Source organism: Nelumbo lutea, chromosome 6, assembly GCF_056320005.1.
Source record: "Nelumbo lutea isolate HS-2025 chromosome 6, American lotus-T2T, whole genome shotgun sequence".
Taxonomy (NCBI): Eukaryota; Viridiplantae; Streptophyta; class Magnoliopsida; order Proteales; family Nelumbonaceae; genus Nelumbo; species Nelumbo lutea.
This window is the reverse complement of record NC_142689.1, coordinates 18,064,759-18,080,431: the sequence shown is the minus strand read 5'-3', so window position 1 is coordinate 18,080,431 and position 15,673 is coordinate 18,064,759. Positions and strand designations below refer to the sequence as shown.

The following is a 15,673-nucleotide window of genomic DNA, read 5'->3' as shown; positions in this document are numbered from 1 at the left end:
ATACCCATCATGATTATTTTGTTTGAGATATCTTCAACATGCTCTCAACTAAAAGCAATAAAACTAGGCCCTGTTTTTCCTTTTTTTTTTTTTTTCTTTTTTGGATTTAAGGATAAACAATCAAAGTCTCACTATGAAAGGACGCATGATTCAAGATATAAAACACCCTTTATTGAAACTTTTGTAAAACTCTCTCATTCTCTCTCCAACTGAGGGAGAATTATTAACCACATAAGCTATATGTTTTTGCTGATGTGGCAGTTGTTTTAGTTTTGGGAATAAAGGATTCAGACAATATCAAAATTCTTTATTTTAATTTTGTTAATAATTATATAGTAGTTTGATCAATTTTAATTCCATTAACTAATGATACTGGATATGAATCCGATGTAAATCTAAATATAAGATTCGGTTCAAATCTGATCCGTTTACTGCCAATCTGGATCAGCTAGCTAGCCAACAGACATAGGCTACTGATTGTCAGTAAACCAGATGCCTAGTTGTTTGTTTTGTGTGGGGAGTTGGCAGCTTTATTGTTTCAGTGTGCTCTACAATTCATTTTTCTGCTGTTGGTTGGCATCTTTATTTTTACAGAAATTAAAACAAATAAAAGAAAACATTAAATATACATTGAATGGATTCATGGTTCACGGTTCACCCACGGAGAGATGATCATATCTGGGTCTGGGCCCCTCATCTAAGTTGCCATGTGGGTTTACTGACAACATATAAATAAATACATTGATGGTTCACCCACAGAGATGACATCCGGATTCGGGTCCCACATCTAAGCTGCCATGTGGGTTTACTGTCAACAGCCTGAGATCTATTTTTGTGCTTTAATGCATCCAAGGTAAAGATTATTAATGAAAGCTAAGGAATAAGAACCTTGGCCATCAATAGCTACGTTTGGAGAGAAGATAAAGGAGGGCAAAATATATGGTGAATTTTATGAAAATTGTTCTAATATCATTTAAAGGTGAATATTGAATCATAAGTGGTGCGTTATATTAATATCTTTAATATTGTTAAAATTTTTAATATCATTTAAGGCTCATTTGGAAGGAGTACAAATATATATAAAAATAATATAAAATATATAGTTTTGCACTCTACATATTTGCATTTATACGCCTTCTAAATTGAGCTTAATGAAAAATAAATAATGGTTCTATTTGATGTTAAGATTTTTGTTAGTGATCATCATGACTTTTCAAAATTCAATATGATTTTTCAAAACCTATTGAGAGCCCTTTGTCAGTAAATTTTATTCTCTAAACCTTACCTTTTAGTAAGATTTTTGTTAGATCACTGTTAGTGATCATCAATAAAAATTGTCCACATAAGCATTTAACTATTATTTTACATAATCAAACTACCCCTTATTAATATTTGATAAGTTCGGCTGCCCATTCAAAGATAATTGGTCATATAAAATACTCAAATGTTTATGTAGATAACTTCTATTAATGATCACTAATGGCGATGTAATAGAAATCTTAACGAAAAATGAGGTTCGGATAATAAAAGTCATTGACAAAAGGCCTTTAGGAGGTTTTGTAAAGTGATGGTAAGTTTTAAGAGATGCAAAAAAAATCATGATAAACTTTAGATAATATCTCTTATTTTTTATCAAACAACCGTATTAGAGAAGCATGTATTAAGAATCTTATGGGTTTGAGACTGTTGGCAGTCTTAGACTCCTGGTTTGTTGTTGCTTACTTGCTATTTGCAATAATATATTTTAAGGGTACAGTTTGGTCTGGTAATAGTGGGACAATGGGATCTATGCAATGGTCAGTAGTTCTCATGCAAGTTGGGCCAGACTTTGAACTCTTAGGGTGAAAATGAAGCTACTCATTACTCCTAATGCAATTATTGTTCAATGTTTTCGTCACATTGTTGACCCCGCCTCCGGATCAAATGATTCAGTCACAACTTTCCAATTAATTAGATGGTTGAATCAATTATATTTTTAAGTTACTTATTCGGGTAAATATATTATTTGGGTAAAATTTTCTTTGGAAATACTTATTCGCGTACGTACATTTATCAATATTCTTTTATCTACTAGGTAAATAAGGTAATGACTATTTTAGTCATAAAAAATTCATTATTAAATGAAGTATTTTTATCCCATTCAAGTGTTGGCAATTTTCCTTATAAGTGGAAAAGTTATTTATCTACCTAGGAAATGTGTATCACTTACTCGGATAAATGGTACATAGGAAAATAAACTTTCCCTAGTCCCCACATAAATATGAAAAATGAACATGGGATTCTTGGTCAATGGGAAGCAATTATTAATCAAATTTATTGTGACCACCCCTCCATAAGTAAATCCTGGGGTTTGTAAAAGTAACCCGTTGACCTAGACAATTGAATTGGTGAGACCCATTTTCATACTTTTGAATTGAATTTGTTCGTATCCCAAATGAATACTCAAAAATACAGATTTGTAATTACCTAGTTACACATATTTTTGGTTTAGGGAATCTCTTAGTAATTAAGAAACCATTTTCTTTGAATTAGGGTTGTTCATAAGAAGACCCAACCCGGATCGACCCAACCCGAGTCGGTCGGGTTTTCTTCAATAATGGTTGGTTTCGGGTTATAAAAAATCATAAACCAATGATTCGGTTCGGTTTCATGAAAATCAAAACCGACTCAAACCGAACTGACTTAATAGTTAGTAGTTGCAACCTACTTAGTTCCTACTTAACTAAGTTGTCTCTATCCTAGTTACAACCTACTTAACTAAGTTGTCTCTCAAACTTTGCTCCCTCCACAACTGGATCCATGGATGGGCCACAAAACATTAAGGAAATGTTGGTTTCCTTTGGGAATGTAGAGCCATAAATGAATACTTGAACAACAATTACGTCACCACTAAGTAGAACCGAAATTGACCCAAACATACTCAAACCGATCAAGTAGGTTTTGCTTAACATAGGGTCAGATTTGATTTCAATTTCAAGTAACCCGACCAAGTCGGATTGGTTGGAAAAACATCAATAAACCAACCCAACCCGACTTGTGAACAGCCCTACTTTGAATGACCAATCCTTAGGACTGTTGAAGTTTTATTGCCTTAGAATGCAAAGCCAATTGTAGATTCTTTGGCGATCCTTCCCTTAATGGTTCAAAATTTTCATAAAGATTGAAACAATAGTCCTCTAGGTTAGAGTTATCAATGGGTCCTGCTTTGAGATAGGGTGGACCAATTCCAAACAAATTATTAATCCATTCTATAAAACAGATCCAAAACCAAACCAATTATTAGTTGGGGTAATAAATTGAGTTTGACCCAGTTAAACCGGATTATATTTAATATCTATAATTACTTATGTTAGTCAGGATCTCCTGCCCACGAGAGCTCTGTCCATGCCTACCCACAATACACTACCCCTGTAAATTGGGAATATCTCCCCCTGCATAATACTTTGCAAAGGATGAGATGCTCTCCATGTATGGTGGAGATAATTGTGGGCAGGAGATTCGGACTCGAAAATAACAACTTAGAACTTCATTTTGATAGAAAGGTGCCAACTGGTTGGTAGCTCCATGGAACCAAAAACGAAATTTATTTTGGTAATATGACCTTAGGCTTAGTTTGGAAGGAGTACAAATACAAATATGTAAGGCTCAGTTTGGAAAAAATATAGATACAAACACATACAAAATACAAGGTTTTGCACTGTACTCATTGGGTTAGTTTTGCATTGACAAATTTACCTTCTTACCAAATAAACTTTTAGCTGTAATGGATACAAACACAAATTTCAATAAAGTATATGCTTTTTTTATCAAAACACACTTGAACGCAAATTTACTTCATTTTTATTGACATACTTTTACATTTTACTATCAATGTAAATATGCATTGGTTTGTCATTTGTCAACGTAAAAATGTAATATTGCCAAACACAGGCAAAAGTGAATTAGAGTACAAATTTACCCTAAACCAGGATTTACACTCTATTTTCATCATTTCCAAACACAACCTAAAGTGCAAAACTTTATATTAATTTTGTACGTATTTATACTCTTTCCAAACTTGGCCTTAATAAAAACTACGGTATATAGTAATTAACAGTTTATATATTGATAAAACAAGTGTTTTTAACCAAAATTAACTTATATACAAGGGGCTCTCTATAGGTTTGAAACTGCAATAACTCATTGTGAGCTCTTATCTTGATAAACTTAACCTAATATTTTAGGTATGCATTTAAGAGATAAAATTAATATTTGAAGAAAAAATAGCATGGAATAAATGCATCAAAAGATATTATAAGTTAATGAAAAAAATTGAAAAGTATATATATATATTACAAATGTAAAACCAAAATAAAAATAAAAAGGAACAGCCACCTTTTGGATTGAACTTCCGAGCTAAGTTTTATTTATTTATTTATTTTGAAGCCTAAGTAAAGCTTTATTGAAAATAATTTTCAGTGGGTGGTCCTCATCAACGAGATATTGGCCATCATATAACAAGCCCATTGAATTCTATGTTTATTATTAAAAGAATTTGTAGTTCATTTAAGAAATTATAAAAAAGTGGTTCAAAGGAAAATCTTTCCAATGTGTCTCTGTATATCCTTTGCTAAATGCTTTTTTTTTTAATAGCCCCTTGAGCTGTTTTTTGGTTCCTCCATAATATAGTGAGAAAGAAAAAGTTTGTTAAGAAATTTCATAAAATGTCTTAAGGACTTTTTCACAAATTCATGACTGAAAAAGAACCAAGCACATGTACATAAACCCTAGAAATCCCATGAAATGTTTACCAAAAGAGATTCAATTATCATTAAACAAAAATCGGGAAAAGAAAAAGAAAAGGTCGACTTATTCTACATTTTTGTAAATTCTACTAGGGCAAGAGTCTTTTTTTTTTTCTTTTCTCTCTTTTCCTGCCCATTTTCCATTTTAATATTTTTCCTTGCTTAGTTTATAAATTCATTACCAATTTAACAATAAAAATCTTTTTTCATCTAAAGGATCAAAATATTAAAAACTACTTTTTTTTGTATTGATTATTCGCCATTGCCCCCATAGGGGCTGTAATTCAATTTCTTAACATAGCTCTTCTCAAAGTTGGTGAGACTCGATAACAGAGCTTGAAAAAGAATCTCGTATGAGACTACCTAATTTAGCACCAATCGAGTTACCGCTCACTTGGCAATATTAAAAATTATAATAATATGTTCCATATGTATCAGTTATAAAACTATCCCAGAGGCAATCCATCAAAGGGTTAGAAAAACTGTTCAAAAATTAGTTTCCTTTGATTTTGTTCCAAAAAGTTGCCACGTGGGCTAATGCTCGAAAAGAACATATCACCCTTTGGGTTGCCACGTGCAAAATATTATACTGCTAGTCTGCTACACAGCCCGTCTAGCTTTGTTATCCATGAGTCAAAAAGCACGTGTTTCCAATTTTTTACGCCACCCGATTTATTTGAGATTGATAAAGAAACCAAAGCAAAGAAAAGTGGAAAGCCTCGAACACCCACCGACACGGCGGCACACAAGCGTCGGAGAGAGGTCAGAGATTCCGAGTTCTGACGTAACCACACTCCTTAACCCCGGTTCACCACCTAACCATATAGGGTTTGCATGACGGAGACTAACGGCCAGATGTCTCCGTTAAGCCCCCCGTTTCCTACTTCCCTTTGGTTCTGGTTTGAGGGTTTTATTCTCACTCCACTTCTCAGAACATTGAAATGCAAGGCTTCTATTAGCTTGCGTCAGACAGTGACAGCTCAGCTTTCTTCTTTTCGGCTTGGCGGGCTTCCTAAAACGCGTGGCCCCCACCTCTATTTCTTTTTGTACGGCTCTTCCCCTTTCCCAGCTCAAGCAGTTCGTCGTCCACGCCACAACTGCAAAATTATTAAATTACCCTCCTCTTTTGGAGACTGAACCAAGACTTTGGCCCAATATGTCAATGGGTCTAGTTAACGATCAAGGTTTGATTCGGTGTAGGGTCCAATTAGGATTTTGGTTGACTATTTAGGTTTTTTTATTTTATTTTATTTTTTTGTAAAAGCGTTTTGATTAGTTAGTTCAAGTTTTGTTAGGGTCAAACTTACTTGGACGTAGGGTTTTGAATCTTCAACCTGATTTTACAATTTGATATTAATTTCTACCCTCATATCCATAAACTTTACGATTTCTTTTCATGTTTGTTTAAAATTCCTGAAGTTTCAAAATATCTCAGAAAAGACTATAGACAAGATCGGATAATCCTATAGGGTCAGATCGGGTTAGGATGGGTTGGAGACAAACCCGTACCGAACCCGACCGACTGACATAAAGGGCATAATAGTACAAGAATCAAAACTATAGCTATCCAGCTGGAATCGCTGGAGCGATGGCCCGTGAGTCACCCCTGACAATAGTCGCGGTGCGGTCCCCATTACCAGTCTGCCTGAAGGCTGAAGGGCCTCTGCTGTGTTCACCTGGTGTCGCCACGTGTCCGCCCTCAGTCTCTCACCGGAACCGACGAAGCTTTACCAACTCTAGTTAATAGCCCACTTTGAAATCCGGAAGCATTAATATAATAAAAGAAGGGCACAAGAAAACGAAACGCAATAGGCAAAGTAAAGTTACACGGCGAATCGAGCAGAAGAACAAGCATCCGAGGATTCAAGCCTCTCTGGTTTTTGTGTCAAAATTTCACCTCTCTGAAACTGGTTCCCCTCTTCGGTCGCCATGGAATCTGAGATCTATGGCGCGTCTAAGTTGTTCCACTTGTCGTTCCTTCTCTTCTTTGTTGCAAGCGGCGCTGCATTGTCGGAAAACTCGGGTGTAAATCAGTCTTCCCCGTCTAACTCCGGCCAAATCAACTCTCATTCTGTCCTAGTGGCCCTCCTTGACTCACATTACACCGAACTCTCCGAGCTGGTCGAGAAAGCTCTCCTTTTGCAAACCTTAGAAGAAGCGGTCGGGAAGTATAACATCACCATTTTCGCTCCCAAAAATGAAGCTTTGGAACGCGACCTCGACCCCGAGTTCAAGCGGTTCCTTCTCGAGCCTGGTAATCTCAAGTCCCTTCAGACTCTTTTGATGTTTCACATTATTCCCAAACGGATAGCGTCGGATGAGTGGCCGAAGATTGCAGCTAAGTCAGTCAGACATCAGACGCTTTCCAACGATCACCTCCACTTGACGTGTAAGGATTCCGGCAAGAAGGTCGTTGATCTTGCGACTGTTATCCACCCCGACGCTGTGGTCCGCCCTGATGGTGTTATCCACGGGATTGAGCGGTTATTGATTCCGCGATCCGTGCAGGAAGACTTCAACCGTCGCCGGAGCCTCAGTTCTATCTCGGCCGTTCGACCAGAGGGAGCACCTGAAGTGGACACTAGAACCCACCGGTTGAAGAAGGCGGCACCACCTGCTCCTCCCGGTTCACCTCCTTCTCTCCCGATCTACGAGGCCATGGCTTCTGCTCCAGGTAGTGCACCGGTACCTGCACCAGGGCCGGGCGGGCCTCACCATTGGTTCGACGGTGAGAGCCAGGTGAAGGACTTCATCCAAACCCTCCTGCATTACGGTGGATACAACGAGTTGGCAGATATTCTTGTGAACCTGACGTCGTTAGCCACGGAAATGGGGAGACTGGTTTCCGAGGGCTACGTACTGACCGTATTAGCGCCTAACGACGAGGCCATGGCGAAGCTCACGACGGACCAGCTGAGCGAACCGGGAGCGCCGGAACAGATCATGTACTACCACCTCATTCCGGAATACCAGACGGAGGAGAGCATGTACAACGCTGTAAGAAGATTCGGCAAGGTCCGATACGATACGCTACGGCTGCCGCACAAGGTGGTGGCGCTGGAGGCTGATGGGTCTGTGAAATTCGGGCACGGCGATGGGTCTGCCTATTTGTTCGATCCTGATATCTATACGGACGGTCGGATTTCAGTGCAGGGCATTGACGGTGTGTTGTTCCCACCAGAAGAGCAACAGTCGAAACCCGAAACGAAAACAGCAAAAACAAAAACGGTCAAGCCCTCCAAGACATCTGTAAAAGCAAGGAGAGGTTCGTGATTTCATCCTTCTAATTAGTATGTCTTAATCCGCCATTGCATCTACGATAGCTTAGGAAGCAACGAACCGAAATGTGAGACGCTGCGACCGGAATCCGGGCGTTTATTATTGAGGCGTTGAGTCCGGTTGCCGGAATCCATGTAGTGTTGGGTGTTGGGACTTGTCGTCGTCACTCGTGATGATTATAATTTATGGTCTTGGTTTATTAACGGTCCGTGATTAGGTTCGACGGTAGTAGTGGTGGTGGGGTGCGGAGGGGCATTTTCAGGAATAATTAGAGACCTTTTAGGCTTTATTCTAGCTTGCATTCTAGTTCCAGCCTGCAGTTCCTTGCATTGTAGGCCGGGAGGGGAGTAGTACAATGACTTAAATGCCCCTGTTGTCATTAGCTTAAAACCTTCCAATCTCAGTCTCTGTTCAAGCACAAGGTGGTGAGCTTGGTGGTTTCAGTCTAAGTCATTCTGTTTCCCGAAGAAATTAGATTTAGAGGGTTTTTTTCGGGGGGGGGGGGACTGGCTTTGTGGGAATGGATTGAACTGTGTGCTTGAACAGGGACTGAGACGCCATAAGGATTTGGGGTTTTATTATTGAACGAATTGATTAATTAGGGCAAATCAAGGGTGGTATAGTAATGGTGGGAACTAGGGAAGTTTGTTTAATGAACATGAGGCTGAATTTTATATTATTGTGTGTAGTTTTTTCTTTTGTTATTGACGAGTGTTGCTGACATTTGTTGTTAAAAAATTACAGGGAAATTGATGGAGGTAACGTGTAAGATGCTGGGCGCTTTTGGACAGAGTTCTCGGTTTAGCGCTTGTCAATGAAGGCTCCATCCTATACAAATTCTTACTGCATAAACGAAAAACACACAAAGGTAAATTAAAAAAAAAAAAGAAAGAAAGAAAATGTCCCCTGTTTCCGTTTACTAAGGAGTCAAATTCAAGTACATTGTGTTTGGGTAAAATTAAAATTTTGGAACAGAAGAACTAAAGACTAATAATAAATAATTGGGGTCCTTTTATTCATTAAGGAACGGTCTGGAACTCAGAATAGGTGGTTGGTCCCTAGCCATGAGCCATTATTCATTCAATTAATTGCATGGGAATCTGGTTGAACCGGTTTGTGATATTTCTTTTCTGCCTTGTGAGCTATGACAAGGAATTTTGTAGCCTGTAGGCCAGGCTAGTGTTATTCAGGCAGGAAGAACCCAAATGAATAGTCAAAAGTAAGTATGTAGCCTTTGCGAAATTGAATTGTTGGCTCACGACTCACAAGGGTGCTATCAAATACCAATACCATCTGTTTTTTCCAATATCACCTTTTGGTATTAGTGTCAGCGCACTTGGTCCCGGGGGATTAAGCCACTGTGGTCCGGTTTTACGAGTAATCATTTACTGTTGACAGGACCCCGACAGACCGGGATGGGATGAAGCATGAATTATGCATTGCCTTCTGTAATGCAACAAACTAGAAAGTTGGTTTTTCCCTTGTATCTATCTCCATTCCCACCCCCAGACCAGACCCCAGTAGTAATCGGTCGCAATTTTTATCAAGAGAGCTTCATGTATTAATTAAAATGACGCATGTGTTTTTGTAATGCAGATACCTCGTGATTCGCGGAAAGTAGGAGGAAGGATGTATAAAAAAAGGAAGACGACTGTTGATTTCTTATATTGTTAATTTGGTTTTTTGGTTTTCGGTTTTGTTTTCTTTTTCCTAAATTACTTGATATTGTTTAATTGTGTCATGGTTTTTCTCCCCCACAACCACAAGACAAAGAGTAGGGGTGGGTTGCACCTGGACGTGTTAAAAGAAGGGAAATCAGGAAGGGATGTGGGGTTGTGCTGGGGTGGGGGAGAATAATCCCATCGATGTTTATTATCAACCGTAAATACACTATTTGATTTGAGTACATAAGATTTATTATCAAAAGTAAATACAATACTATGTTATGGAAATGGTGGAGGGGTTTACTTTTGAGGTTATACGGAGGCGCAAAATAGCCCTCGTTTTCATGTAGCTACCAATGCCATACATTAATAATTTATAAAATAAAACAAGAGAAAGGACAGGAATCTGATAATAGTAATTAATGATAGTCAAAATCAAAATAAATTTAATCAAATAATAAATTCTTTTGGTCATACCCAACTTGTAATTATTGTTCTGTCTAGTGAAATTTGCATCATCTCTCATTGTCTGAATTATTTTTTGTTTGTTTCTTGCACTCTTCACTATCAGCCTGCCTCCCTTTCGTCTGGGTGAAATAGAATTACATGCAAAGTCGCATTTCTACCTATTATTGAATGGAGAATTGGAGATGGAATCTAGAAACCGCGTTATTTTTATGTAGCGAGAAGTGAAAATTAAAACAAGACCCTCTAAAGAAAAGTAAAAATAACGTGGTTTTAATTTTAGTAAAACATCCTGATCCTGCCTTACAAGTTACAACTCGCAGAAATGATGATGAAGGGTGCCTTTTTTTTTTTTTTTTTTTTTTTTCCATAGTCAAAATGACACTACTTGCGGGAGATGTTCCCAATATGCGGTTGAGACGTGAGATTGGTGTGAGAAGTGCTCTGTGAGTAGCAGATTCAGGCTTGTTTTAGACCACTCTTTGGTTAATTTCTCTTGAATTTAATGCAATGAATTAGTTTGCACTTTGCAGTGCAATGCGGGTATGAGAGGGACAGATGTATCATGTCATGTATGCGGGTAACCTTATTTATCACAAAACCCAACTTGCCACTTTGATCACTTCTTTTTATATTTATACTAAAACAAAAGAAAAGATAAAGGCCCATTTTCGTAGCCCATGAATACATTTCTTAAGCAACTCAGTGGGACGGAGCCTGAACCGAATTTGTTGACAAATCGACATTAACTTGGTTGTCCCCGTCACTGAGATTCCGGTGGTCCTTTGTCCACCGCGGGTGTTGCCCAACATCCACACACCTTCCATCCGCCCCCAAATCCAACGGTTATCGAGTGTGATGTTCCAGTAAGAACTCTCATATTATGTGGGCCCGCCCTACCATTTTGGACTTGAAATGAAGCAAAATGATGGATGGGATCACACAACCTTGATAAAGACCCACCCACTCACCCATCGTTATATCCCCCATATTCACAATTCATTGAGCCCAGGATCGTCATACGAGATTTGGCAAGAATTTGTCGTTTCTGCATCCATCCACACTTCCATTCCAATCGTCAGAAAGTTCTCGGTAGCTGGAACTTGGAACTTAAAAATAATCTCTTGATCAATTGTGGGCCATTACCCATAAAATACCCTACATAGAACGCCAGATAAGCCTAATTGAAACAGCATGAAATGTCTTGCAACCACTAACAATTTTCAGGGAGTCATTCATCAAACCAAACACAGCCTAATTGAGATAATGAAGCACGCTCCTAAATTTGTCATGGCCAGTCCTCCATTTATACAATGAAAAACTTAAAATCCAAGTGTTGATTTAACTGATTGGGATCAAATCCAAATACCTTTCTCAAGATTTTATAAAAAAACTTTGCTGAAATTGTCATGCCTCCTCATTGTTTTCCAATTAACAAAATCCATGAAAATTTCCCAATGTTACTGAATGCTTGCATACATAAAATAGAAATTTTGTTGGTACTTTTTGAAACGCCAGTAAAATATCCAAAGTTGTAATCTTTTGATGCTAAGGAATTTTGCTCCTCCCATTAGATGCGCAATTTCATTGTTTATATAGAACACTGTGAACCATGGTAGCAACCTCAAAAAGTGTTCGTGATGAAATACTTACAAATGGCAACAGCCCCAAATTTTAGGAAGCCATACGCTTTCCTACTCAAAAATACCTTAAAACTACTAAGTCTTCTTCTATCTTTTTCTCTTGGCTGCTGCTCCAGAACCCTGTCCCCCTTTCTTCTGTCCAGATTGAGAGCTTTCCTTCGAGTTATTCGCTGGTGTCTTCTTTGCATTAGAATTTCCCGTGTTTTTTAAGTCCAATTTGACTTGAATTCCTGCAAAAAATAAAAACAAGATCCCAAATTATAAAGGAAAAACAAAACAAAAGAAGTGTAGAAAGAGATCCGTTGACTTGTAAGTTTCTTGATCTTAAAGTGACAAACAAATGGTAACTTAATACCCACCTTTCGAGATGTTGCTCTGAAAACCCATCTTAAGTTGTTTATCAATATTTTCTGACACAAGAAAAATGCAAATGAAATGTCAGCAATTCTTTTTTGATGATCCAACATGCTCACTTTACTGTGCAAAATAATTCATTAATAATGACTTCACAAGGAGCCTTTTTAGAGAGAATGAAGCAGATAATGCAATTGCCGTCTAGGAATCCGTAGATAACATTTACAAGCTTATTAGGTAAAACAGTATGAACAGGCAGTGAAGAATCAGGATCTAGTGTTCAACGAGTTTCCACGTGGTACTAGAGTTTACCAGATAAGATACACACATAACCATGAATCAAACATGGGATTATTTGCAAATGTAGTGACGAAAAATCAAGGTGAATAGACCATATAGAAATCAAAAACTGATAGAAATGTCAAAAATCTATACACAATCACCAGTGCACCAAGAGCTATGAATTATTCAATACAACAAGAAAAAAAATGTTACCCAGGTTTTCAAGTTTCCCATTACATTACAAGCACTGCAGAATTTAACCCACTTACCCACATCCTCAGAGTAAATAACTAATCAATCATTAAGAGAAAGACTCACCCATATCCTCTGTATCTGAAGAGTTCTCTTCACTTTCTGCTAGTGCATCACCGTCCTCCTCTGCCGAAGTATCTTCCACTGGCTCTAACATTGCTGCTACACGCTTCTTTGGGGCCTTCTTGATTCCAGGAAGTGTGATCAAGTCAGCTGATCGTACCACGCGCAAGCTACTTCCTTGCTTGTATGCCTTTGTCAATGCAGCTTTGACAGCAGGTGGTATGCCATCTAATGGGTTTCGGTGTCCCTGTTGAATAGAGAAGACAGGAATTACAAAATATAAATCATGGGCATAGATGAACAGCCTGACAACTCAATGATCTATAGGCTGGTAGATTTTAGTTATGGTTTAGTAACTGCTAGTATGGTAGCATTTAGTTTGGTAACAGTTGGTGGTCTCCATTTTGTTTAGCTCTGTGCCACTTCCAGGTATGTTTCTTTCCTGTTCCTGGAGTTAACTTTCTTCTCCATTCTTGGGGTTGTCTCCCTAGTTGGGGTATCTTAGTTTCTTTCCTTTTCTTTGCATTTTATGATCTAACTTCTGTTCTATTTAATGATCTTTGAGATTTATTTGTGTTTTAGATGGGGGATCTAAATAACCTTCATGTTGAATTTGTCAATATGATGAATGACAATGAATATGGTGATGTGGATCTCTTTGACTTTGATAGAACTTCTGGGAGAACAAAGAGAGGCCTAGAACCTTGCTTCATTGGGAAAGTTTTCCCAAGATATCAACAATTCCCATCCCGGATTTCATCAACCAGATCAGAGTTGCGTGGGGTATGGATGACCTGCATTCACTGATTATAAATTTAGTTCCAGAAAACTGGATGATTTTTAGGTCAGGACCATGGCTACTTTTTAATCACTGGTAGATGCAAAAGGGATGGAGAGCAGGTTTAGGCAAGATGATTAGGTTATCAAGGAGGCTGAGGTGTGAGTTCAGGTCCACAATTTCCTTGAACATGTCCGGGAGGATATAGCAGAATACCTAGGGGCTAGCATTGGTATTCTTAATATAACTGAAAACCATCGCTATTATCTTCATTTAAAAGTGGTCATTTTTGTTGACAGACCCCTAAAAGCTGGGGCTCTTGTTAAACCCCAGGTCTGGGCTATATACTGATACAAAATCTTCCCTATGTTATGTTTGCAGCAGTGTTCAATCATTTTAGATGATGCTCAAAATCTATTAACCTCCCACAAGATACTGAAAACATTTTTCCAGTCCAGAATCATGAATTACCCAGGTCCCTGGTTGAAGATTGAAACCCCAATGAAGATTAGAATTGTCCTGATTTCAGAACTTTTGTGTGTGAATTAAAGGAATAGGCATAATGAGGAAAGAGCTTCTCCAAGCTTTGGTAAAGGTGACTATAGGGTTTCTGGTTGGTTGATGTTTCATGAACTGACCAGTACCTCCTATAACCTGACGCATTAGATAACAACTTGTTTGACTCTTGACACAAAGGTCAGTTGACTGAAATTGGTGGCAGTTCTAGCCTGGCAAGTCAAGCAAAATCTATAACACTCAAGAAGGATTTGGACGATTCAGTGTTAGGTTCAGAGTAAATTGGTCAGACTTTGGGTGGGTGCATTTTTTCATGTTGAAGGGGTTGGTAGCCCGGGTTCAGGTAATTCTAGTTTGGGTCCTTCAAGTTTACTAGTACAGGTTGCAGTGTTTTAAAAGTGCAAGGCACAAAAAAAGCACAAAGGTAGCCAAACTATACTCAAAGGTCCTGGATTACCCTAACTACTTCCACCAAAGTTCAGTTTAACAATATCTTCCAGCGGAGGTGACCAAACTATTTTAACAATATCTTTCTTGGCTGAAGTATTAGCCATTGCTGATCAGCTCCGCCGAAGATCATCATATGAAAAAGAGTTAAAGGAGTTTAAAGTTTTCAATGAGTCTAATGCCCGAGTCTTGTTCTGGGAGGACCTTTGGATAGGTAAACATCCATTTAAGGTTCAATTTCCTTTGCTTTATGCACTTTCCAATTACAAATCTGAACCCATTACTAAAAGTTTTTGAGTTTCTCTGCTTTGGGTTTAAATTGAGACTTTGGGTTCGAAAGGGGTCTTAGAGAATCAGAACGTGAGTCTCTCATCTCTCTTTTGGCCAGGCTTGACTCAGTTTTTTTGGATCAAAATGTAGAGGACACCAGGGTGTGGTCAATCTCCCTAAATGACTTTTTTACTTGTGCTTTTTTCCTTAACTTCTTAATTCAGCCATCTACCTTAGGGGCAAACTTCTTGGTGAAAGAAATTTGGAGTAAGCCAATCCCTCCTAAGACTCAAGCCTTTTACTGGGAAGTCATCCTTGGAAAGATCAACACCTGTGATGTGCTACAAAGAAGAAGGCCAAATAAGTGCCTTTCCCCTTACTTGTGCATCCTATGTAAACACAATGGTGAAACTGTTTCCCAAGTATTTCTATTATGCCCTTTTGTTCTTTGTATTTAGGAGCATCTTTGTTCTCTGTTTGGCTAAAGGTGGAATCCCCCACAGGAAGTGGTGGGCCTCTTTGATCCCAATGAGGCAACTAAAGCAAAGAGGAAGGTTGTTATGGAAAACAGCTATGGCCGCCTTGTTATGGTCCATTTGGGAAGAGAGAAATGGAAGGATCTTCAATGTAAAAAAGCAGATCAGAGGTGGAAATCTTTGAAACAGTAAAGTTAAAAGATGCTCATTGGATGAAAACTTTGGAAGACTTCCAAGTATTCATTGGATGGCATTCTGAGAACTCACAAGGAAGTCGCTGTATCGGCCCAATTTAAGGAAAAAATCTTTATTGTGTGGAGACCACAGCAACAAACTTTGTGAAGCTTAATTTTGATGGAAGTTTCTTTTGTAACCAAGATGTGGTAGGGTTAGGAGGTGT

At 38.3% G+C, this 15,673-nt stretch overlaps 2 protein-coding genes across 8 annotated transcripts in view; one reads left to right on the top strand and one right to left on the bottom strand.

Annotated features, from left to right (window-relative positions):
- Positions 1 to 6,536: 6,536 nt before the first annotated feature.
- LOC148847678 (fasciclin-like arabinogalactan protein 17) lies at positions 6,537 to 9,994 on the top strand. Its single transcript, XM_088948944.1, has 3 exons — positions 6,537 to 8,049; positions 8,808 to 8,931; positions 9,660 to 9,994. Exons 1-2 carry the CDS (start codon positions 6,714 to 6,716, stop codon positions 8,879 to 8,881), a joined length of 1,410 nt encoding a protein of 469 aa, XP_088805070.1. The 5' UTR covers positions 6,537 to 6,713; the 3' UTR covers positions 8,882 to 8,931; positions 9,660 to 9,994.
- A 1,644-nt stretch (positions 9,995 to 11,638) lies between these two features.
- Positions 11,639 to 15,673, bottom strand: part of RFC1 (replication factor C1) — a 56,638-nt gene continuing 52,603 nt past the window's right edge. For 6 of the 7 annotated variants that reach the window (XM_088948939.1, XM_088948943.1, XM_088948941.1 and 3 more), the window contains exons 21-23: positions 12,790 to 13,033; positions 12,195 to 12,245; positions 11,639 to 12,065 (exon numbers count right to left, since the gene is read on the bottom strand). In XM_088948939.1, the coding sequence (XP_088805065.1) occupies positions 11,923 to 12,065; positions 12,195 to 12,245; positions 12,790 to 13,033 (438 nt within the window). In that variant the 3' untranslated portion in view covers positions 11,639 to 11,922. The remainder of the gene's footprint in view (positions 12,066 to 12,194; positions 12,246 to 12,789; positions 13,034 to 15,673) is intronic. The other variant, XR_016100551.1, reaches the window with a different exon arrangement.

Coding starts and splice junctions, on each gene's coding strand:
- LOC148847678 (XM_088948944.1), top strand. CDS start 6,714: ATGGAATCTGAGATCTATGGCGCGTCTAAGTTGTTCCACTTGTCGTTC. Junction 8,050..8,807: donor ATCTGTAAAAGCAAGGAGAG/GTTCGTGATTTC, acceptor AAAAAATTACAG/GGAAATTGATGGAGGTAACG.